The sequence below is a fragment of the Sander vitreus genome, chromosome 11, assembly GCF_031162955.1.
Source record: "Sander vitreus isolate 19-12246 chromosome 11, sanVit1, whole genome shotgun sequence".
NCBI classification, from domain to species: Eukaryota; Metazoa; Chordata; class Actinopteri; order Perciformes; family Percidae; genus Sander; species Sander vitreus.
The window spans coordinates 22,950,081-22,971,910 of record NC_135865.1 but is presented as its reverse complement, the minus strand read 5'-3'; the positions used below and the strand labels follow the sequence as shown (position 1 = coordinate 22,971,910).

At 40.4% G+C, this 21,830-nt stretch overlaps 2 protein-coding genes across 4 annotated transcripts in view; one reads left to right on the top strand and one right to left on the bottom strand.

Moving 5' to 3' along the window:
- Positions 1 to 13,696, bottom strand: part of fhip1b (FHF complex subunit HOOK interacting protein 1B) — a 30,176-nt gene extending 16,480 nt beyond the window's left edge. The window contains exons 1-5 of one of the 3 annotated variants that reach the window (XM_078262392.1): positions 10,172 to 10,224; positions 9,913 to 9,952; positions 5,398 to 5,881; positions 1,315 to 1,719; positions 812 to 1,042 (exon numbers count right to left, since the gene is read on the bottom strand). In XM_078262392.1, coding sequence (XP_078118518.1) covers positions 812 to 1,042; positions 1,315 to 1,719; positions 5,398 to 5,526 — 765 coding nt within the window. In that variant the 5' untranslated portion in view covers positions 5,527 to 5,881; positions 9,913 to 9,952; positions 10,172 to 10,224. Of the gene's footprint in view, positions 1 to 811; positions 1,043 to 1,314; positions 1,720 to 5,397; positions 5,882 to 9,912; positions 9,953 to 10,171; positions 10,240 to 13,369 lie in introns of those variants that run through there. The other 2 variants (XM_078262390.1, XM_078262393.1) reach the window with 2 other exon arrangements.
- A 3,731-nt stretch (positions 13,697 to 17,427) lies between these two features.
- On the top strand, positions 17,428 to 21,815 carry cnga4 (cyclic nucleotide gated channel subunit alpha 4). Its single transcript, XM_078262910.1, has 7 exons — positions 17,428 to 17,471; positions 17,578 to 17,684; positions 18,366 to 18,949; positions 19,068 to 19,313; positions 19,481 to 19,646; positions 20,832 to 21,548; positions 21,811 to 21,815. Exons 1-7 carry the CDS (start codon positions 17,428 to 17,430, stop codon positions 21,813 to 21,815), a joined length of 1,869 nt encoding a protein of 622 aa, XP_078119036.1.
- The last annotated feature ends 15 nt before the right edge of the window (positions 21,816 to 21,830 follow it).

Genomic DNA, 21,830 nt, shown 5'->3' with positions numbered 1-21,830 from the left:
TTGAACATCAACTTCTGTGGCCATGGTATATTGGAATTATCCTTTAACTTCACTTCAAATTCACAAACTCACAATATACAGTCAGGTCCATAAATATTGGGACATCGACACAATTCTAATCTTTTTGGCTCTATACACCTAATGTTTTTGCTATCTCTCTGATGGGTTTGTTTAGATTTTTCAGCCTAATGATGGCTTGCTTCACTGATAGTGACAGCTCTTTGAATCTCATATTGAGAGTTGACAGCAACAGATTCCAAATGCAAATAGCACACTTGAAATGAACTCTGGACCTTTTATCTGCTCCTTGTAAATGGGATAATGAGGGAATAACACACACCTGGCCATGGAACAGCTGAGCAGCCAATTGTCCCATTACTTTTGGTCCCTTAAAAAGTGGGAGGCACATATACAAACTGTTGTAATTCCTACACCGTTCACCTGATTTGGATGTAAACACCCTCAAATTAAAGCTGAAAGTCTGCAGTTAAAGCACATCTTGTTCGTTTCATTTCAACTCCATTGTGGTGGTGTATAGAGCCAAAAAGATTAGAATTGTGTCGATGTCCCAATATTTATGGACCTGACTGTAACTACAACATATATAATTAACAGTCAGAGCCACAACCGCAACAGTTTCTAGCTGAAGGCAGGAAGAAAACCTTTATTACTGTATAAGCAAAACACAAGATGCCCAGACACAGGTCCAAATGTATCACTTTCTGTAACTACATGCTCTACTAAAACCCCAGTTAAAGTCTTAAAAAAACACTTTCCATAACAACATATTTTAATGAGCACCATCACTCACTGGGCAGAAGTAGGAGTTCTCAGCGATGTAACGCGCCACGGCCTCATGGCTGGCCGAGGCCGCCATGACCAGCAGCAGCGCGTCTCGGGCCTGCTGTCCGATGGCTCCGTCCCGGTGGATGAACGGCACCAGGAGGGAGAAGATCAGCAGATTGGTGGAGCCCTGCTGAGCCGGTGCCGCCCGAAACAACATCTCTAGAACCACAGGCTGCCGGGCCATGGACACACAGATCTGGTGGGGATTCACAGAGTCACAATTATAAACAGTATTATTACACGGCTCGGTTGAATGCGACGGCATTCTGCGGTCTGCTAATTCTCCCCTAAAGTGTTCTATTGGAATTGCTGCCGTTTGTAGGTCTCAATAATCCCACAGTCTGTTTTCATCTTTAGATTACGTTTTGCAAATATAGCTAGAAGGTCAAAAACCAATAACTTCTTATGTAGATTGTAGGTAACGATATACACGATATAGAGAAGTATACAGACTGTAGGTGAATGTACCTGATTGAGCAGCAGTACCAGGCTGTTTTCCAGGGCTAACGGACAACCAAGTTCTGGGTCAGCGCAAGCTCCCAGCAGCCTCAGCAGGGGGTGGAGGATGGCTGTGTGCTGCAGCAGAGGCTGCTGGGACTGGCCGATGAGCATCTCAAACAGTTTGAGCAGCGCCCCCTGGCTGTCTGGGTCCAAGCCGCGGCGGAGGTGCCACTGAACCAAGCCCGCCAGAATATTCTGGGTGACCACCAGCTCCAGTATGGGGCCCATGGGTGCCACGCCGGGGGCACCCTCTGGGCTCTCAGCAGGCCGCTCCTCTGCCAGCAGACATAACATCTGGTCGGTGTGATTCCTCACTGCCGTCAGGTCATCGCTGGAGGATGAAGGCTCCTGCTGCTCCAACACCCAAGAGACCTGAATGAAGGAACAGTTTTAGTGTAATGTTTAACTCTTAACATTGCTGCTGTCCTTGTATAAGGAGTTAAAAAGTAACAAAAAAGGGTGGCCTCATTCCATTTCAATTCAGTTCTTTAAACATTAAAAATATATTCAAAAACAATTTTAGGCTATTATATAAAAGTTTACTTCCAATTTTTACAAAATCATTTAAATTAATTTACTAAGATCTAAATACATTGACAGATAATATAAATGCAATACAAAGTAATTATTGGCACTGCAACACAGTTATTTTTTAAAGATCAAATGCAACAAAATTGCATAATTGTGGTGTGGAAAACAAAAGACAAATGAGAGGTTTCGCAACAACAATTAAACACCAATCAAAAGGGTCTACCAGTCAGCATGACTACAGCAATTATGAATTTACAGAGCTGCAAACAGCTTGAACAGATAAAAGATGTGCTTCTTTGTGGTTATGCAGCTTGAAGTTTGCAGTGAATGTTGCACAACACATTTGTGTTTGCAAAAACACACTCTCCCACACTCATATCCACTTACATGTAACTGGATTATTGACACGTATACCTCTATCCTCCCCTTACAAACTAGGAAAACATGGAGGATTGATATTTAAAAAAAAAAAAAAAAAAAACGTACAGGGCGCTCCACTTTCCTTCCACCAAAACACATGCAGGTTAGGTACACTATGGTACTAGTAATCATTTAGTATGTAGGAGTACTTTAACATGTTGTGGATATGTTGCAATTTAGTTGCAACATATACACCTATTAAGTCTGAACAACACACACACACACACACACACACACACACACACACACACACACACACACACACACACACACACACACACACACACACACACACACACACACACACACACACACACACACACACACACACACACACACACACACACACACACACACAGTCACTGATTGGACATAAGCCAGTCACACTGTTCCAGTAGACTGACTGACCACTCCCATTAGCACAGCTAACTGAATGTGTGAACATCCACACTTGGTGTCTGGACACAACACAATGATTATGATTTACTGTTAACCAAAAGTGAACATTTACTTTTGTATCTGCACAAAGCAAAACAAAACTAAACATGCAAAAAAAAAACGGAAACGGAAAGTTATTTATCAAACAACATTTGCTGGTTCTCAGATATGAGGATATGAGGATGTTAGGCTTTTCTCCATTTTATATAATTGGAAGCCGAATCTTTGGACTGTTGGTTGGAGAAAACAAGCACTTTAAAGAAGTCAGCTTGAGGTGTGGGAAATGGGGATTGTCAAATGTTTCCCTGTTTTCTGCCTCAACAGGGTGAACCAGGGGTTTTTCAAAGTCTGACACTGTGGGCCCCTCCTCAGACACAAACGAGACAACTTGAGCCCAGTTTTCTTAGCCAATATTTTGTTCACATTTTGGCACCATGGCCGAACTAGCTATTAGCAGTTCCTGTTTACAATGTACCTATGGACGTACAGACAACCATCACTGGATTATTTTGACACTTAAGATAACTTAAAAAACGTGAAGATGGATTTTTTTGGGATGTTTCTTGGCCATAACATCAGATACAGTATAATGATAGCCTCAGAAAGTGTAAGTCACACTGAATCCAAAATATTTTTTACCATGTCTGTGTGTTCAGAAGTGACTGAGTGATGACTCAGAGAAGAAGGAATGTGAAATGGACAACTCACCCAGAGGAGGTGCGGTTTGGATAATATTGTATCTTGTGACTTGTTTAAAAATCTTTCTACTTGATGGTAATGGCGAGCATAGCAGAGATGCTGTCTCCACATCTCAACCATTAAGTTAGTGAGTAAAAAAAAAAATGATTCAGCAAACCAGTGGCGTAGGCAGAAATAGTATTTTGGGCGGGCCAGTACAAAAGTGAGTGGGCCATTTTCAAAAAGACGTAGCACAAAGGACAAATTGAAAAAAAAAAACAGCAACAATTTTACCTTCCAACATACTGCATTACAACGTTAACAGCAGTACTGTCTACAACATGCTCAACCAACAAAGCTCAGTCTAAAAAGTTTTTACACAACAATATAGACAAAAACCTGTGGATTTTAACCTATTCAAGACTAAAATATATTTGTACCGGCAGAACCAGCGGCATTGGCTCTGCACAGCACTGTTATAAAATTAACCATTTTATTGCACAAAGTGGCAACTAAACTAGAGATGGTCCGATACCATTTTTTGCTTCCCGATACCGATTCTGATACCTGAAGTTGCGTATCGGCCGATACCGAGTACCGATCCGATACCAGTGTGTCATATATTTTATTATGTTTTAACAACTGTATACTACTATCCCTGTATGGATGTGATATTATTTCTATCTTTGTTGTCGGTCTGGCTCAGGTTAAACTCTTTGTGAAACATGAATGCCACAGAACTTTCTTTTATTATGCAGTTTGACAGTCAGTTATAACGAAAAAAGAAGATAAACTACTTTAACGTAGATTTTCTTTAGGTCTTTATAACGTGGTATCGGCTCGGTGCATAAACTCCAGCACTTCCCATACCGATAGCAGCGTTTTAGGCAGTATCGGAGGCGATACAACATCTCTAAACTAAACATGAACCCAAACAGCAGAGAAGGCGTTTACATACTGCATGACATAGAATAGCCTACATCAGACAGAAATCACACATATAACATATCCTTTGTGCATCCATAACAGCATTGTTGCTTCAGGACTAAGGTCAGGTCATGAGCAGCAAATGCGCTGCCAGCAGTAAAAGAAAATCAAAGAATGAAAACTTCCAGCCAAGCATTGTTTGAATTATAAAAATATATAATGAAAAGTGGCCAGCAAAGCACCAAATCTTAGACAGTGTATGGAGTCCACGGCAGTGACAGGATCAAAGAAAACTAAAAACTATGTCACTTACAGATAAGTCATCTTCTTATTTAATGTGGGCAAAACACAAACGCGTTTCAGCTCGAAGCCATCATCTGTGTTTACGATTTCTTACTACTTACTTACTAGGTTATTTAAATAATAACGCAAGAAGCATGAAACACGTTTTACTTAATGTTACCTCTGTGAGGGCCAGCACTCAAACAAACTCCTCTCTGGCTGATGGGCTGTCAGCTCCGCTGGGGAAATGTCTGTACATGCTGCAGAAAAGCTCGTCCTTATTTACACTGTACTCCATCTAAGAAAACTGTCCATACCACTTTAAAAAGAAGCCATTGTTGTCGCTATAACTTTTAACAGTACATTGCTTAACACATCCATGGTACATTGTCTAAAAAGCCAGCTAGCTAACGTTAGCTGCTGAAGGCAGACCGGAGAGACTGCCTGTTGTTACCATAGCAACCACCTACGTTCCGAAGGCTTCCTATTTGTTTGATCGTTATTCTATGGTTTAATCCATTTCGTGAGAAGACACATTAAACACACACAACTAGTTCTGTTACCATTTCTTTTTTACATACATCTGAATATTTTTCATAACTAAACGTATTTTGATCAAACTTGGCTGGACGGGCCAGCGAGTAAAGTGGGTGGGCCAGTGCTGCCCCGGCCCATTACTGACTACGCCTCCTGCAGCAAACTAATATCCGGGTTGTGAAAAATAAAATACGTAATTTTATCAAAATTCCCAAAAGAGGCGTGTTTGTAGCTCACCTGTCTCCAGTGGTTCTCAAACACCATTAGGCAGGTCTCCGGGTCAGCAGTGCAGGGGCTGGAGGGGGCGGCACTCCGGCCAGACCGACTCCCCGGAGCCCGCGGGTTCAACCTGCTCAGCCAGCTCATTCTGGATCCGGTGAGAGGCAGGTCAAAGGTCACAAGAACTTAAATATGAGGAGTTCCAGTAAAAAAAATAAAAATAATAATAAAAAAGGTGGAAGTATGGAAGCAACAGAAGGCAAAAAGAAATGAGGGAGGGAGGAGGAGAGGGAGATGGGGAGAAGGGGGGAGGGGAAGTGTTTCCAAACAGAGAGGAGGGGAAGGAAGTCTGCTGCAAACGCGCTGTCACAGCCAGTCAGTGTACATCTAGGAAAAGCCCGCTGCTGCTTCAGAATCTGTGCGACCCTGTCCGCCCTGTAGACCCTGTCATCCAGTCGGAAGCCAACACCACTCCATAGCCAGTCAGGACGGCCACTCTGCTCTGTGTAAACAAACACAAAACATATGTAAACCTGCGGGCACAAACTAGAATTTAATAGCATTTTCACAACCTTTTATAAATAAAGTTAAAATATGGAATTGTGTTTTTTTTCAAAGTGTATATTAGGCTACTTGAATATGTTCCTGTATGTCCTTAAAGCGTGATGTATGGTTGTGCGGAGGCTCGACGCAGAGCTTTCGCCGTAGCCTACGTAAGTGGCCTGAGGTTTATACTTGTGCACTGGTGGGTGTGTGTGTGTGAGTCAATCTCTTTCAGAGAATAGCAGGGCCGGTGTGTGTGTGTGTGTGTGTGTGTGTACGGACAGAGAGAGTGACGGCAATTAGGTTTCGGAGCAAGTACAGACTCTAGAGTCATAGTGAAAGAAACAAAGTGTCTCCCCTGTATTTTCTGACCACGTGAGAAATCTGTGGCAGGAAAAGTTAACCCTCTCCCTGATTTCATGTTGTTTATGGAGAAGGAGAACCATGAAATGAGTAGGGGGAAATGCAAAGTAACGCTAAGTGTCGTTACATTTCTCGAGAGGTGCACATCAGGCTCAGCGTAGGGTCCGGCGTAGGGTCCGTATCTCCACGTTCCTACGTACGTAGCCACGGCGTAGATTTAACGCAGAACCAAGCTCACACTTGGCTAAAACTGATGGGAATCCGGACTAGTCTGAGCTAGTGCAGTGTTTTAGCTTACACTAATGCATGTCTGACGCCCACCACTTCATCAATAGTCTGAAAGTGTATTATTCATGCCAGCAGTCCAGCTGGGAAACTGGACTAAAATATTTAAATCACAGTAGATTTAGTTTTGCATCATGATATCCAAATAGATATAATGAAAACATTTTCTTAAAACTTTTCAAAGAACATTTTTATTGATAAAAATAACCAGATGAAAATGTCTGTTTTGGCTAATCCAGTTAGTTAAAATGTCAATTATATATCTGTTAAATTGAGATACATAGATGCAAAGAAAACACAGTCTGGTATTTCCATAAGGCAGTCCTTCTACTCATTCATTTGCAAAACAGCAACATGAAATGGTCTCATACAGCCAGAGATATTAAAGTGATGTAGTGTATATCAAAACACCCATTTATTCAGAAATCATTTAATTTATGCTGAAGAGCATCTGTGCTTTTTCCGTGTTTTCCTAAACAAACCGCCTCTACAGTATGTTGTTACCAGGGAAACCATTTTGTCCTTCTGTGGAAAAGCTACATCCAGTCCACCTTCTGCTCAACATGGGAGAAACTGTCTGTCCTGTATTATGCATGCCCATTTCAAGCATATTCCTTGCATCAAAGTTAACGACGAGATGCATGCTTTCCTTCAATGATTTTTTTCCCCCACAACCATATTAATATTCGGTGTGTTATCAAAAATATTTCCGCCCACTCAAAACTGCGACTCCAACCTTTTTAAACTTGCTAAAAAATAAGGAAGGTTAAACTAAAGTTTCGCACAATTTAAAGGCTTCACCGCTCAACATGCAGGACACTTTAAAGCAAAACTAAAACTTTCTTGCATCAACTAAAAAGGTTGAGGCTAACAAATGCTGATATCAAGTAAAGGCAGCTACACACCGGGCCGAAAAGGTCAGTCTCCCCAAGTTGGTCAAAAAAGTGCCTCGGAATACACCGAAGCGACGAGGCGTAATACGTCTGCATAACAGCAGGCGGCGCTAATCTGTATTGTCGCCCAAAAAATGAAAACCGGCAGCTGATTGGACGAGCGCGTCACCTGGGTCTGGCTGCTGCTTCCGGATTTGGGATTTTTCAACCGGCCATTAATGGCGACTCATTCAGAATATGATCTCATATTGTACTAAAATAGTTCACCGAAACGTGTTTCTGAAAACATTTTAAGTGAGAAATAGGCCGTGCAGTTGCTGAATCTGTCTTCATTTCAGATCGACAAAAGGTCAGTTTAAAAGATTTTCGTCAGATTTTGAGAGGCTTAGTCACTCTCATCCCGCTCGTCATTTCCGGGTGAGTCCCGACTGCCCTGTCTCCGACTGAGCAGGTCAGGTCGGCCAAAATGAAGGCCGACGGCTCCTCCGACGGACGACGGCACGGAACACACCGAACAGACTCGAGTCACTGACAAGGGCGTAAATCCCAGGGGGGGGGGGTTTATTCACATTAAACATCGGATGAAGTTGTTCTTTTCTCAAATAGAAATGATGCTGAGTAATTAACGAATTAGTCATGACAAAAAGTTTGCTATGTTAGTGTAATATTACCTATGTAATGTTACCTAGCTTATTTAATAGCTTGTTGGATAGAAATGCACCCACTACAACTAACGTTACCACAGCGATAAGCCTGACGTTATGTGTGTGAACTGATATTAGGGTTAATATTGAAGATCTACAGTTGTGTTTTGCTGAATATGAAGTTAAGTGGCTGATCAGTTAAATATATATCCTCCATCTCAGACGAAACCTAATATTTATGTGGAGGACGCAAGATCATTTTATAATTATAATATGACCGCGTGGTGAACCGATGAAAGTAACTCATATTTAGACATCTGACGTTAAAGATTTGTGTTGTTATTGCCCAGATAAAATGACAGAGAAAAGAAAAACAGACATAAGATCCTTTTTCAGTACACCAAAACACCAAGTCAGTACAATACGTCCTCATATCAAGACAATTTGGTAACATCTTTATAAGAATGGGTGCTTATGGAAATACTAACGTCACTATGTCGCAGGCAAAGGAGACAGAAAGAACTGAGGAACAGGGAGTCTCAGGTAAGTGTGTTGAGCTTAGTTCATATTTTTGGAGGTGTGTGTCTGTCAGTGTGAGCAGATGAGCTTTACTAGTGGCTCACTAATTTACATTATGATCAGCTAATTTAACAAGTGTACAAAAGCATTGTATTTCTTTTATATGGGGAAATATTTTCAAAATAAGTCATTATGTTTTAAGGTATTGTTGTGGCTTGATTGTAAACAACTTAGAAATAAATAAATGGTTTTAAAGAAGAATATTTTGGTCAATTTAGTCAGCTTTTTTATTTAATCAAGAGAAACGCTGAGAAGAACGATAATGGTACAGTCTCCACGCTACACTAATGATGGTATAAAGGCTTTCATCTGTGTACACATGTCCTCTACGAGTATAATTGTGGCTGAATTATTTGTGTCCCCTTCAAAAATTGCTCTTCAAAAATGTTATGTTTATTGTCCCCCCCCCCCCTACTGTTAGATCAGATTTACGCCCATGGTCACTGACCTCGCCAGACTGTCCAATGGCCGATTATCGGCCCGGTGTGTAGCTGCCTTAAGAAAACATAAAACAGTGCCCAGATCTCCCAACAGATCTTAGTAGTTTTTATTTGAGAATATGAGATAATTAACAGGGTCAGAGCTAAATTGTATGCAAAGTATGTTCTCTGTAACTCTGTTGATAAACCATGTGGTTGAACAGTTTTGCATGTCATCGCAAGTGAAAAAAAGATAAAAGAGGAAGCAGCCACAGTGAACTGATGAAGAGTTCCAGTTTGGGCTCAAACTGGCTACAACATGTACTTTTTATCAGTCAATTCAGCTGTTAAAAACACCTGCAAGGATTGAACCAATGTCCAAGATATGCGCAAATCCTCATGCTGCCCCTTCGTGCACTGCCAGAGCCTCTCTCTATGCGTTTATATGTATTTAAGTAACAGGGTAACTGTCGACTCTCTGCGGTAACCCGATTACTTCAACATTATGTAAATGTATTATGGAAATAGCTGTCAAAAGTATTTTTGAGTGTGAAATACTAACAGGTTATGGTAAATATTCATCGTTTTTCCATAACATAGCTAGGGACGCTACTTCTGCTATCACATCCTAAAAAGCTCCACAAATATTTGCTGGAAGTAGTACATTATATTTAGTCATTTATTGTGAGGATTATTTGGAAAGGACTGAACAGATGGATCAACATTGGTGAAGTATATTATAATGCAGTAACCCAATAACCCTTTTGATGCATTTTTTTAAAATGTGAACCAACATCTGATACCCACCTTTTCAACATGCCTATTTTATACCTAAAAGAAAGATTTGCTTTGGGAGAGAGAGAAGAGAAGAGAAAGTTAGATTTCTGCTGGAGAAAACCTGATTTCCCTGTAATGCATTACGTCAAAGGTTAATGTCACAAGCTTTAGTTATTAAAGTGCTCATATTATGCTTTTCCCCTTTCCTTTATTGTGTTATATATCTTTTTTGTGCATGTTATAGGTTTACAAAGTGAAAAAGCCCAAAGTCCACCCTAGAGGCACTTACCATTTTCCAGAGAAAACCCTGTTCACCAACTGCTCCAAACAGCTCTACTGTAGTCCAGCCTTTACTTCAGTCACAAACGTGCTTCACTTTGTAACACACATAATAATGCTTGCCTAGCTGATAGCGTGGCACGCCCTCATACTCTGCTTCTGACTGGGTAGTAGTCCTTACCTAGCTACTGCGCATGTGCGACTCCCAACAAAGATGGTACAGAAGTGAGATGCCTCACTCTGTAGCTAAAACAGAGAGCTAAACACACAGAGTGAAAAGAGGAGCTGCAGCAATGTGCAGTACAACAACAATATAGTGTTTTTTGAAAATTAAACCATGTAAACCTATTCTGATATAACCTCTAAATACAATTATGAACCTGAAAATGAGCATAATATGAGCACTTTTAAATGGACCTGAAAGCTATTTGTGTGAATTTGTTTGCTTTTATGTCCGAAGCGTTTGAATAAATGAATAAATAAATAAATAATTCATAAGAGCCCTCTGGTAGGTCCAGAAAGGTTCAATAGGTTAACGAGTTTAATGCATACTGCTAGTATAGATTTTGTATTATTAATGACCACATAATGTGGACTGAAGTCACATGACTTGGACTTGGGTCAGACACGAGTAACAGATTTGATGACAAATGAATCAATAATGCGCCATGGTTTTCTTTGTTGAATTTCTAATACACCAGCTGTATGAGTAGACCTATGTATACACAAACAGCGCTGAAAAAGGCAGGTCAAATTAACATCCAGGCTTCTTTAATGATTAACCAGTCCTCAGCAGGTGAGTCAAAGTTAAATCCAATCTTTTCTTTAAATGCACTAAAGGAATCCATTCACTACAGTGGAAAGTGGAGGGAAACTCAGCCCACAAAGAGTCGAAACAGAGAGATAGGCTATTGACAGCAAAATGACGGACTGAAAACAAGTTCAGTGAAAATGCAGTCTATGATTCAGCATAATTGCAATTAAATGCACGTCTGCCAATCGGCCTCAGCAAATTCAAAATGTGTTTAATTTTCATGTCACATGCACACACACACAACTATAAAAAAGCACCCATAAAATGAGTTCAAAGTTCAACTACAGATTCCACTAAAGGGAAGCTGCCATCATAAAAACAATAGAGTTTGTCAAAGGTTAGTGGTTAAACACGCCATAACACAGCTAGTCTTGACTGGTATATAATCTCACACCACAATGTCTAAAGGCCAAGATATACTCCGTCACAAGTTCAGACAGAAGTGGAGAAAAGCTTAGTGGAACTTCTTACAACAGACAAACTGACAGCCACACCTGCTTTCTGCAGGAATTTTCAAGGTGCGCAAAGGTTTAAAAACAGGCAGCGCTCCAAGGTGTCCTTCCCTTTCCTCACATTTCTACATCTGTCCCTATCTGTTTTTACTGTTGAACTTCACTGATCACATCTGTGTTTGCAGTGGTAGAGGCAGGGAGCTTTCATAGCAGCAGCTGCGACAGGTATGAGCTGATACGGACCTCCCCTTTGACCAAATGGGCAAATGTGTGGCAAAGCTGATCTTAAAATACACCAGAAAAAAGTGGCTACCTTTGTGCTCCTGTCTAAATGCAAAATATGTATTTCCTGCGGCCTGTTTACTGATCTCCCGTACCAACAAATACTTCCGCTCTGTAACCCCCACCACTCTCCAGCATGACAACCAGCTTCTCGGCCCACCTTCAAATAGAATCTCTATAAAAAGAAGTGAAGTATGTAGCCTATAACTTGCTTTTTTCTGATATGGAACCCAATGCATTATCCAAACTTATTCTGAGAGACTAGATTGCAGCCTTCAAAGTTAACTTATGGCACAACTACACTCCAGACAACAACTACACTCCAGAAATGTTACAAACATATTGTCATGGCTCTACTCAGGTGGATCACTTTTAATGAAAGATGTCAGTGACTTTACCCAAGTGAAGCAGACAAACTTCAAATGCATCAGTTATTCATTTTGTCTTAATACAAAGTAGCTGTACACAAACTTTGCCTATATTAAATGCAGGCCGGTGTTGCAATTAGCAATGACTTTCATTATCAATTAATATGCATCTTATTTGCTAGATTGATTGCATAGGCCTAATTGTTTGGTCTAAATATGTCAGACAATGCCAAAGCCCAAGGTGAATATCTAAATTGCTTGTTCTATTAAAAGATATTTAATGTACTGTTGTCAAGAGAACCAGCAAATGTTCACATTGGAGAAGCTAAAACCAGTGATTTTTCTTGGCATTTTTGCTTGTATAAAAACTGATCAATAGTCCACCTTGTTGCTGATTCATTTTTGTGGATCGACAAGTAAGGTTAGCCTAATCGTTTCAGCTCTCATGCTCTAATGCGATCTAAAATTAGCTAAATTATTTGAGCATGAAAATGCAATCTTGACCTTGCTAATGATAATGCCTTGGGTTCAGTTTGTCAAAATAGCAACATTATGATTTAAAGCAGGAGGACAAAGACTAAAAAAAGACGAGGAGTCTGATGAAGCATTTGTTGCTTTCCAGACTTTTCAATACTACAGATACATTTCAGTTAATACTATTGATATATTGACATCTAGCCCTACACTTGAGTGAATTAATAACTATCATAATATAATCTGTTAAATTAACTTCAGATATTCGCCTTGGATTTTCGATTTGATTGAGAACTGATCTACTCGATTACAGTTTATTGAAGGATTAAGTGTTTTTGCCACAGCTCACAAGGGTTAAAGATAACTACCAACGCAAAGTTTCAGGGTAAACAATATCCTCTAATTTAATCAGGACGTTCACAGATTGTATCATGCAAAGTCAGCCATCAATCACTGCAGTGTTTTGGGTCATGTGTCCCCTTCAGTCTGACAAAGGGGCACCTAGCTCTCAAACCTCCACAACATTGCCTTTACACTGATGGGTTAATTAACGTTATCTAAACAGCATTTGGGATTTACACCTGATCCTGTAGTCATCATCCTGCGCCAGATCTCACATTAGCCAACCCAAGCGGCTTACGTTAGGGTCCGCCGAAAAACAACAATCAATGCATTTCAATAGCGAGATGATGTAGCAAGCTAGTTGGTAACGTTACTGCAAATATAATTAGCTATCTTAGAAATGTCAACCATGTTATGTGGTCAAGTCATCAAGTTGTCTGTGCACTGTAATAGAAGGTAATACAATCGTTATTTACCTTTAATATTTGTGGGAGTCTCAACAGTTGTTGCGAAGTCCTGATTTCCACGGATACCTGCTAGCTGGTTGCTAGTAAGTTAGCGCTGGTAGGTTGCTAACGACTAGCTGCTAATGAATTCCACAATGTCAGAGCAGTAAACGGATGACCAGCGCGCAAGTAACCTGGAGACAACTGGCGAGCTACATCATATTGAGCCCGGGAAGCTAACAAATTAACCACTCCTTCATTCGGGCAGCTGTGCATCCTGTTAGAGACAGATAAACATCCCATTTGATGATTTCTCAAACACTCTTCCCTTTCCCGCAGCCATCTTACTTTAACTCCTCCCACACGACTCCTCTGATTCACACCCACAGCGACACTGCTCCTCTCTGCTTCGTCCTGCTGTCTGAAGGGTTTAAAGTGCCATTATTAAGAAGAAAACATGGTGACCCAATTCTATACTAACTGACAAATGTACATTGTGTACTAACGGTTCTATTTTGGTCTTTAGTAGGCCTACGCGAGAAACTGAATAAAAATGAGAAATCAGTCTTTAATAAAGCAGCTCATGATGACTGAACATCATTCTTGATCCTGGAAATAGTCATTTGACAAAACAACTCAAAGTCTATAAGTCTTTCATGGCCTTCTTCAACCATATGGCATCTCATCAGTTTGCTTTGCTAGTTGCTAAAAAATACGTTGTGACCTCAGTAGCTGCTAACTTTGCTCATCCTGTATTGGGCACTAAATAAATGTATTATTATAAAGTTTGGGGAGACGGATTTAAAAACAAAACAATACCAAACGTAGGCCTAATGGTCAAAATTGAAGCAACAGGCCGAGATACCCTGACTTTAGTCCCCCACTATGGGTCAATTCAATTCAATTTTATTTATAGTATCAAATCATAACAAGAGTTATCTCAAGACACTTTACAGATAGAGTAGGTCTAGACCACACTCTATAACATACAAGGACCCAACAATTCAAGTAAATCCCCTAAGAACAAGCATTAAGTGCGACAGTGGCGAGGAAAAACTCCCTTTTAGGAAGAAACCTGTGACAGACCCAGGCTCTTGGTAGGCAGTGTCTGGTCTGACTGGTGCCGGTTGGGGGTGTGATGAATAGTGGCAATAACAGTCACAATAAATATAATGGAACAGTGACTAGAAATAGTAGTTGTAGTAGTTCATGGCATAGCAGGGCACTGCAGGGCGTTACAGGACGTAGCAAGGCACAGCAGAGCATAGCAGGACGTAGAAGGACGTAGCAGGACACTGCAGGGCACCGCAGAGCGTAGCAGGGTGTAACAGGGCATAGCAGGGCGTGCAGCAGGACCACGGTGACAGCTGCAGCCATGATTTTGGTGCCACCCTAATCCAAGGAAACATAAAAATAAACATAAACATAAAAAAAAAAACATAAGGACATAAGGAGGAATAAGCTCCCCAGAGCTAGATTAGTGACAAGCATTTCTGGGACATGGATGCACACAAATGGAAAGAGAGAGGAGAGAGAAGCTCAGTGTGTCAAAGGAAAGAAGTCCCCCGGCAGTCTAAAACTATAACAGCATAATTAAGAGAGACAGGTCAAGGAGAGGAGCCTGGTTGGGCTAGAACGCTCCCCAACTGGATCGGGCTGTACTGGCCTGCCTCCCTCTACTTTGATTATATTATTGATTATATGGTAGCTAACTCTGACGGCTATGACGAGAAGCAGGTGGGCCCAGGCTAGGCAGACGCTGCAACTCCTCACTCCATAACTATAAGCTTTACCGAAGAGGAGAGTTTTAAGGCTAAACACCATTAGACCAAAACAGGGCTAAAACACCAAAGAATGTCTCAAGTCTTAAACCCACAGTGAGATAACCCTGATGACACATGACATATTGGTTATTGTTTCAAACCTTAGAAAAAGCTCCCTCTAGAGCCACAGAAGACATCATACAGGAGGAATACTCCTTGTGACAAGGAAATTGAACTTCATGTGTAAAATGTGTAGTGTGCCCCTTTAAAAGTTAAACATCTAAGCTCATTCTTGACCTTGGAAATAATACTTTGACACATTCTGTCTCTGATGAAGGGCAGTGATATATGCATACATATAAAACAGTTTTATATCAGTGGGTATATGCTTGAAAGCTCTGGAGGGGGCAGCTAGCAAGTCAACTTTGAGTTGGGATTGTTTTATCGAAATACTGATGCTGATGGTTTCTTGATGCTCTATGTCAGTCTTTGAAACTTCAATATCTTTCTGGTCAAGGTTAATATGGGCAGTCAGACCGATCGAAATATAAGATTTCAAGTAGCTCTGGATTCAAAATTACAAGGTACAGAAGTATTATCAGCAAAACAGAAACATTTTATTGTGATTGAAATTAGTCAATTCATAATGATGAAACATCAACTCAAATGCATAATGTGCAAAGAGAGCAAAACGCAAAATGGAGGGCAGAAAATGCATGGAAATACAAGATGCAATACTGTAAAGCTTTTCATTTAAACTGAAGTTCCACATTTCCAGGCTCACATGTAGGCTATACATTTGAGTTTTTCCAATGTTCTCATTTCAAGTTTTTAAATTTCCCTTTCACAATTTCGCTTTCAAATTTGTCATTTAAAGAAAACTGAATTTTCTTTTGCATATACATATTACTTTTATTTATTTAATTTAATAATATTTTTTTTAATAAACATTTCATTTTGGCAAGATTATCCCTAATTATAAACTAATACAAATAAATAAAAACAATAAATAAAAACACCACTGTCTCTTATAATTTTAAATATTCTCTTCTAATGTGGCATATTTATAGTATCTACACATAGCCTACACTGCACTCTGTATGTGTATTGACAGTGATCCATGCTCTATAGTTTGGGCTCAATACACTCCATTTATTGTTTGCTGTCTCTAACAGCCACTGGGATGTGCAAAGGAAAACCTCTTTGGTTTTCTAGGCAAAGGATGAATTCCCTGAGGACGCGTGACATCTGTTGTGGTTTTCTTCCATGGAGACCTGCATCACCAGGCAGTGTTCAGGTGAACCACGTAGACTACTTCCTGATGCATGTTAACAAGGTCGTTTGAACTATTGTCCAAGAAAGTGCAATGGTCATGCAAGAGGGAACAAGATCAAAGGCCATGCTCACTTAGAAAAATGTGTTAGTTTAAAAGGCTACACTTTGGAGAATGGATAAAACAGGCGATGTTAGTATTAGAGGTAACCAATGGCAGAGACTGCTGCAGTGGCAACGGGGGGAGAAAGTGACTGAGGAAGGAGAAGCTGGAGTCAAGGATAAAGGGAAACATAACACCAATCTAGGTCTGAAGTTGAACGTTAAGTAAGTAATTAATGGATCATAATCGGATATCTGGTTTTAAGGTATTTTTGAATTAGTGTGAAGACATTTATCCATTTATTCAAAGTTAATCACTTCTGAATTAACTACAGCAAGCCTCTTGGATAAGAGAATGCATGTCCAGCTAATGTATAGGGAGCATTTTTATCCACAATGAGAGTTTTTTTTTTTTTACCATTGTATATTCTTATTTTTATATCTTAATTTGTTAGGGGATTTAAAAGAAGCATCTACCGAATTGCATTTTAAAGTTATAGACACATGTTTAAGATTGTATAAAGAAGCAGAAGTAGGCAATATGAACAAAATTAAATATTCTAATAATTACCACAGAATCTTAATGATGTACTATACTGTATGTACATGAAAGCCATAGACTGTATATGATGAAAGCATACAGAATCATTTGAAAACAAGTTAAAATCATGTTCATCCCATTAGACAGATCAACAGATCAACACTGTCATTTAAAATGATGTTTGTATGTATTAAAGACATACTGTGACAAATGTTTGCTTATTATTCATGTAGATATGAGAACCATAAACCTCAGTCTGTATGTGACAGTTCCCCTCATGTCACATTGAAATCATAATGACTGATCATCCTCATTTCCCTCTCTCTACTCTTCATCATCATTTCCCTCTCAGCTGGAAAGAGTGGGTGGTTGATCCGGCAGAGCAGTTTTACTATGTCTGGCTACAGGTCATGATCTTCCCCATCGTCTACAACTGGGTGATCATCATTTTGAGGTACAACTGAATATGATTATATAGAATATCAAGAAGTAATCATACATTTAAGCATTTAACCTGTAATCATTTGACATCCCTTGTCTTATTGGAAATGTTTTCTCAGGACATGCTTCACTACAGTTGGACTGAGCTACCTGCCTGTGTGGCTTACACTGGACTATCTGTCAGACCTCATGTATATGGTTGACATGATCATCACTGTTCACACAGGTACATCTTTTTTAATTTGTTTGCTTTTTATTGAGACTTTGAAACAGAATATACCTCTTAAAATTGAACTTTTATTTGTCAGATATGTAGTGATATGAAATGGGAAATATAAAAGGAACGTCATCAGATTGAGATGGCATTTTAATTTATCAGTTGTTATCATAGCATTAATGGGTTACTGTCGCATTCGTGTCACATTGGAGTTAAAACTGGTAAATACCATTTATGTCAACTTCCAAGTTGTAATTGAAACTAGGAAACTCAGATTTGTCTCTAGATCCTCCCATGCATCTGATTTTGTAGAAGTACCTGAAAAAGCAAAGAGACATGGCTGCCTCACATCAGACCTAGTCCATTGTTCAGTGTAATTTAATAACAGCCAATGGATATATTGCCATTTTGACGATGCACAGTATTTGAACCCCTACATGAGCAACTCTGCAACCCAACAATCATCTTGAGATGTCAAATGATGGGTGGGGAGGTGAAAGCCTGAAAAGTCATAAACATGGACATTTTCCCCATCTTCCATTTATGATTTGAAAGCAGGACTAACTCTTGCAAGTCAGATGGATTTGATACTCCCGAATAGTTAGTGACAAATTACGCTTTGACTTGATCATTCTGCCAGTTTTTGAAGTGTACTCTGAGCTTTGTTCAACCGTGTTCTTCTCTCTCCAGGTTACTTGGATCAGGGCATCCTGATCAAGGACCTAACTCATCTGAAGAAGCGCTACCTGCACTCTAAACATTTCTTATTGGATCTGGCTTCCTTGCTGCCCACTGACGTCCTCTACTTTGTCTTTGGCATCCAAACTCCGCTAGTAAGGATCAACCGCCTTCTGCGCATGCCACGACTTGACGAGGCTCTGGATCGCATAGAGACAAGAACCTCCTACCCCAACACCTTCCGCATCTCCAAGCTCATGATCTACATCTTTGTGTTGATCCACTGGAATGCCTGTTTTTACTTTGCACTGTCGAGCTACGTGGGCTGTGGAAGTGATATTTGGGTTTACCCCAATATCTCCGAACCAGAGTTTGCCTCCATGCGTCGTCAGTACTTTTATTGCTTCTGGTTCTCTACCCTGATTTTAACCACAGTGGGAGACGTCCCCCAGCCACAAAGGGAAGAAGAGTACTTGTTTATGACTGCAGACCTGCTCATTGCTGTACTGGTGTTTGCATCGGTTGTTGGCAATGTTGGCGATGTCATCGTAAGCCTAAGGGACCGTGATAATGTCTTCTTCCCTAACCATGAGCTGGTATGTTTTTGAACTGAGTCTTCTTCCTGTCGGTATCTGTAATATATATAGGGCAGATAGCTATATGTGGTAATTTCATTATTTTATAGAAAATAAGGTTAATCGTATCCTCTTTCAGGTGAAGGCTTACCTGCGTAGCCATCTCATTAGCAAGGAGCTTAATCAGCGTATCAACAACTGGTACCAGCATCTTTACATCAACAAGAAGATCATCCGAGAAAATGAAATCCTGCAACAGCTGCCCATACACCTGAGGACAGAGATCGCTGTCAGCGTTCACCTTCCCACACTCTCCAAAGTCACCATCTTTCAGAGCTGTGAGAAAAGTCTGCTGGAGGAGCTGGTGCTCAAACTAACACCTCAGGTCAGGGGGGAAACAGGTGAACCTGCTACCATCAGGTTCAATACTCAATGGCTCAGTGGCATATATGTGTCATGTAGATTTGAATTCAACCCTGTTTCTTTGCCCAGTTTCTTATCTAAAAGAATTGTTTAAGGATGAGGAGGTTTGTCATGCCATTTGTCTTGCAGGTGTTCAGTCCAGGAGAGTATGTCTGCAGGAAAGGAGATGTGGGCCATGAAATGTACATCATCACAAACGGCAAACTTGCAGTTGTAGCAGATGACGGGGTCACAGAATATGCTGTGCTAAGTGAATCAAATTTCTTTGGGGAAATTAGTATCCTCAATATCAAAGGTAGGTCAAGTGTCAAGTACTTGGTCATACTGCATTCATTAATGCATGTATGTGGGGGGAAATAGGTAAATACTTGACACAATACAAAGCATTTTTTTATTGTACTAAAAAAAAATAGTTTGGATGGGTCAACAGTGCAAAAAGGTAGAATACTAGACTATAGATGCTTCAAGAAGACAAGCATGAGTTGGTTCCAAGAGAAGAGACATCTTGGTGCTTTAGGACAGCAGCTCTGCAATTATGTAGTGAAGGGTCCAACACTCAATAATAAAGCAACACTTGTATGTCTAAAAACTGCCTAAAGCACCTGCTGTAAGATTGAAGACTGGAACATTTGAAAGGTTGTAGTTGTGTTCAAATTAAAGGTCAGTAATATAACTTGAGTGACTTGAGTCACAGAGAATGTGCATTGGAAGACCCTGTACAAAAACAAAATGTAGATGAACAGAATGAAAGGAAATTGCAGTGAGGCTGGAAAGCACCCAGCTGAGAGACATAACTGTAAAATATTAATACTTAAAGGTGCCCTGCCAAACAAAACAGTTTTTACTTGAATTTTTTAAAAATATGTTAGGTCCATATGTGTTTGTGTTATGTCGTGAATGTGAAAATGAACTGCTACCTCCTCTGTCAGCTCTAGCCACTGAAAAGAAATAAGTGGAGAAATCAGGCCAATTACAAAAGCTGGTCAGTCTGACGTGGTGTTGCCTGAGCTCATTACTATTCATGAGCTTGACCAGTTGCGCTGGGTAAAGGATGCTGATAGCCAGGCTCTCATTGGCTAGCTCTTAGCCAATCAGAGTCAAGCAGCTTAGCTGGTTGAATATTAATGAGAACTGACACAAATCGAGCTGAGTCTTCCTGCAGGCTTTCTATACCACGCTAGAATGGCTTGAAACAAGGTAACCAAGACATTTTTTCCAAAACAAATGTTACAGAGTCCATGGTAGAACTTCAGGCATTACCACAAAGTAATGAAATATGTGTGGCAGGGCACCTTTAAATGTTAATACTACTGACTTTCTCATTTAAGGCAGCAACAACAATGTTTCCCTAATGTCCCTTTAATCTTTGAAATGGCCTTGCTTTGGATAATAGAACATGAATTGGAAACATCATGATATATTTTTATTTTATTTAAATCTCACTGAAGTTTTTAAGAAATTACAACATGTTACCTTTTAGGTAACAAGTCAGGCAATCGTCGCACTGCCAACATCCGAAGCATTGGCTACTCTGACCTGTTCAGCTTGTCCAAAGAAGACCTGACAGACGTGCTATCCGAGTTCCCTGCAGCCAAACGTCACCTGGAGGAGAAAGGCAGACAGATCCTCACCAAGATGGGCATGTTGGAGGAGACCGGGGAGCAAGAGGGGGCGGAGGCAGAGAAAGTCGAAAGCAAGATAAACAGGCTGGAGAGCAACTTGGAAATCCTGCAAACAAAACTAGCTCGCCTTATGGTGGAATTAGAGTCATCTAATCACAAGGCGCAGGCCAGGATGGAGCAGCTGGAGTGGGAGGTGGAAGCACTGGAGACTCAGCTGCCGGAAGACGAGATGGAAGGAGAACAGGGAAGAGGTGAAGGGGTGGGAGGGGAGGTTGGATGGGAGCGAGAAGAGGCAGAGGGGGAGGAAGAAGAGGGTTCAGATGCAAAGGTAAAAAAACATGGACAGGGAGAAGATGGTAATGATGTGACCAAAGAGGGAGATGGGGAGAGCACTAAAAGTACAAAGGAAGATGTGGAAGGGATGGTGGAGGGAGATAAATCTGTGCTGAAAGACCCGGATAATCAGGAAAATAAAAAAGAAGACGATGAAGGGAAAAACAGAGAGAAAGGAGATGACAGACCTGGGAAAGGAGATGGAGCGGAAATTGAACCTGAAGATGAGAAAGAAGAGAAAAGTGGAGAGAGAGAATCTGAAGAGGGGAGAGAAAGGGCTGAAGAAAAGACGGGGGAGAAAGGTGACAGGCATAAAAAATAACAATGAAAAAGCAAAATAACTGAAAAGGAGAATGATTAAAAATATGTAATTGTGTATTTTCGTTTATAGACATTTATCGGTTTGATATTAATAAAAATATTGAAAACCTTAACATAACATTGATACACTTTTTGCAATACAACTTTGTACCCCAAGGTGACAGCATTGTATTCCCCATGCAGTGTAGATGAATGTGTATCAT

Bases quoted from the DNA above. Each gene is read 5' to 3' on its own strand.
- cnga4 (XM_078262910.1), top strand. From the start codon at position 17,428: ATGATCTTCCCCATCGTCTACAACTGGGTGATCATCATTTTGAG. The intron at 17,685-18,365 runs GTACATCTTTTT...TTCTCTCTCCAG, and splicing joins GATCATCACTGTTCACACAG to GTTACTTGGATCAGGGCATC. The intron at 19,647-20,831 runs GTAGGTCAAGTG...GTTACCTTTTAG, and splicing joins TAGTATCCTCAATATCAAAG to GTAACAAGTCAGGCAATCGT.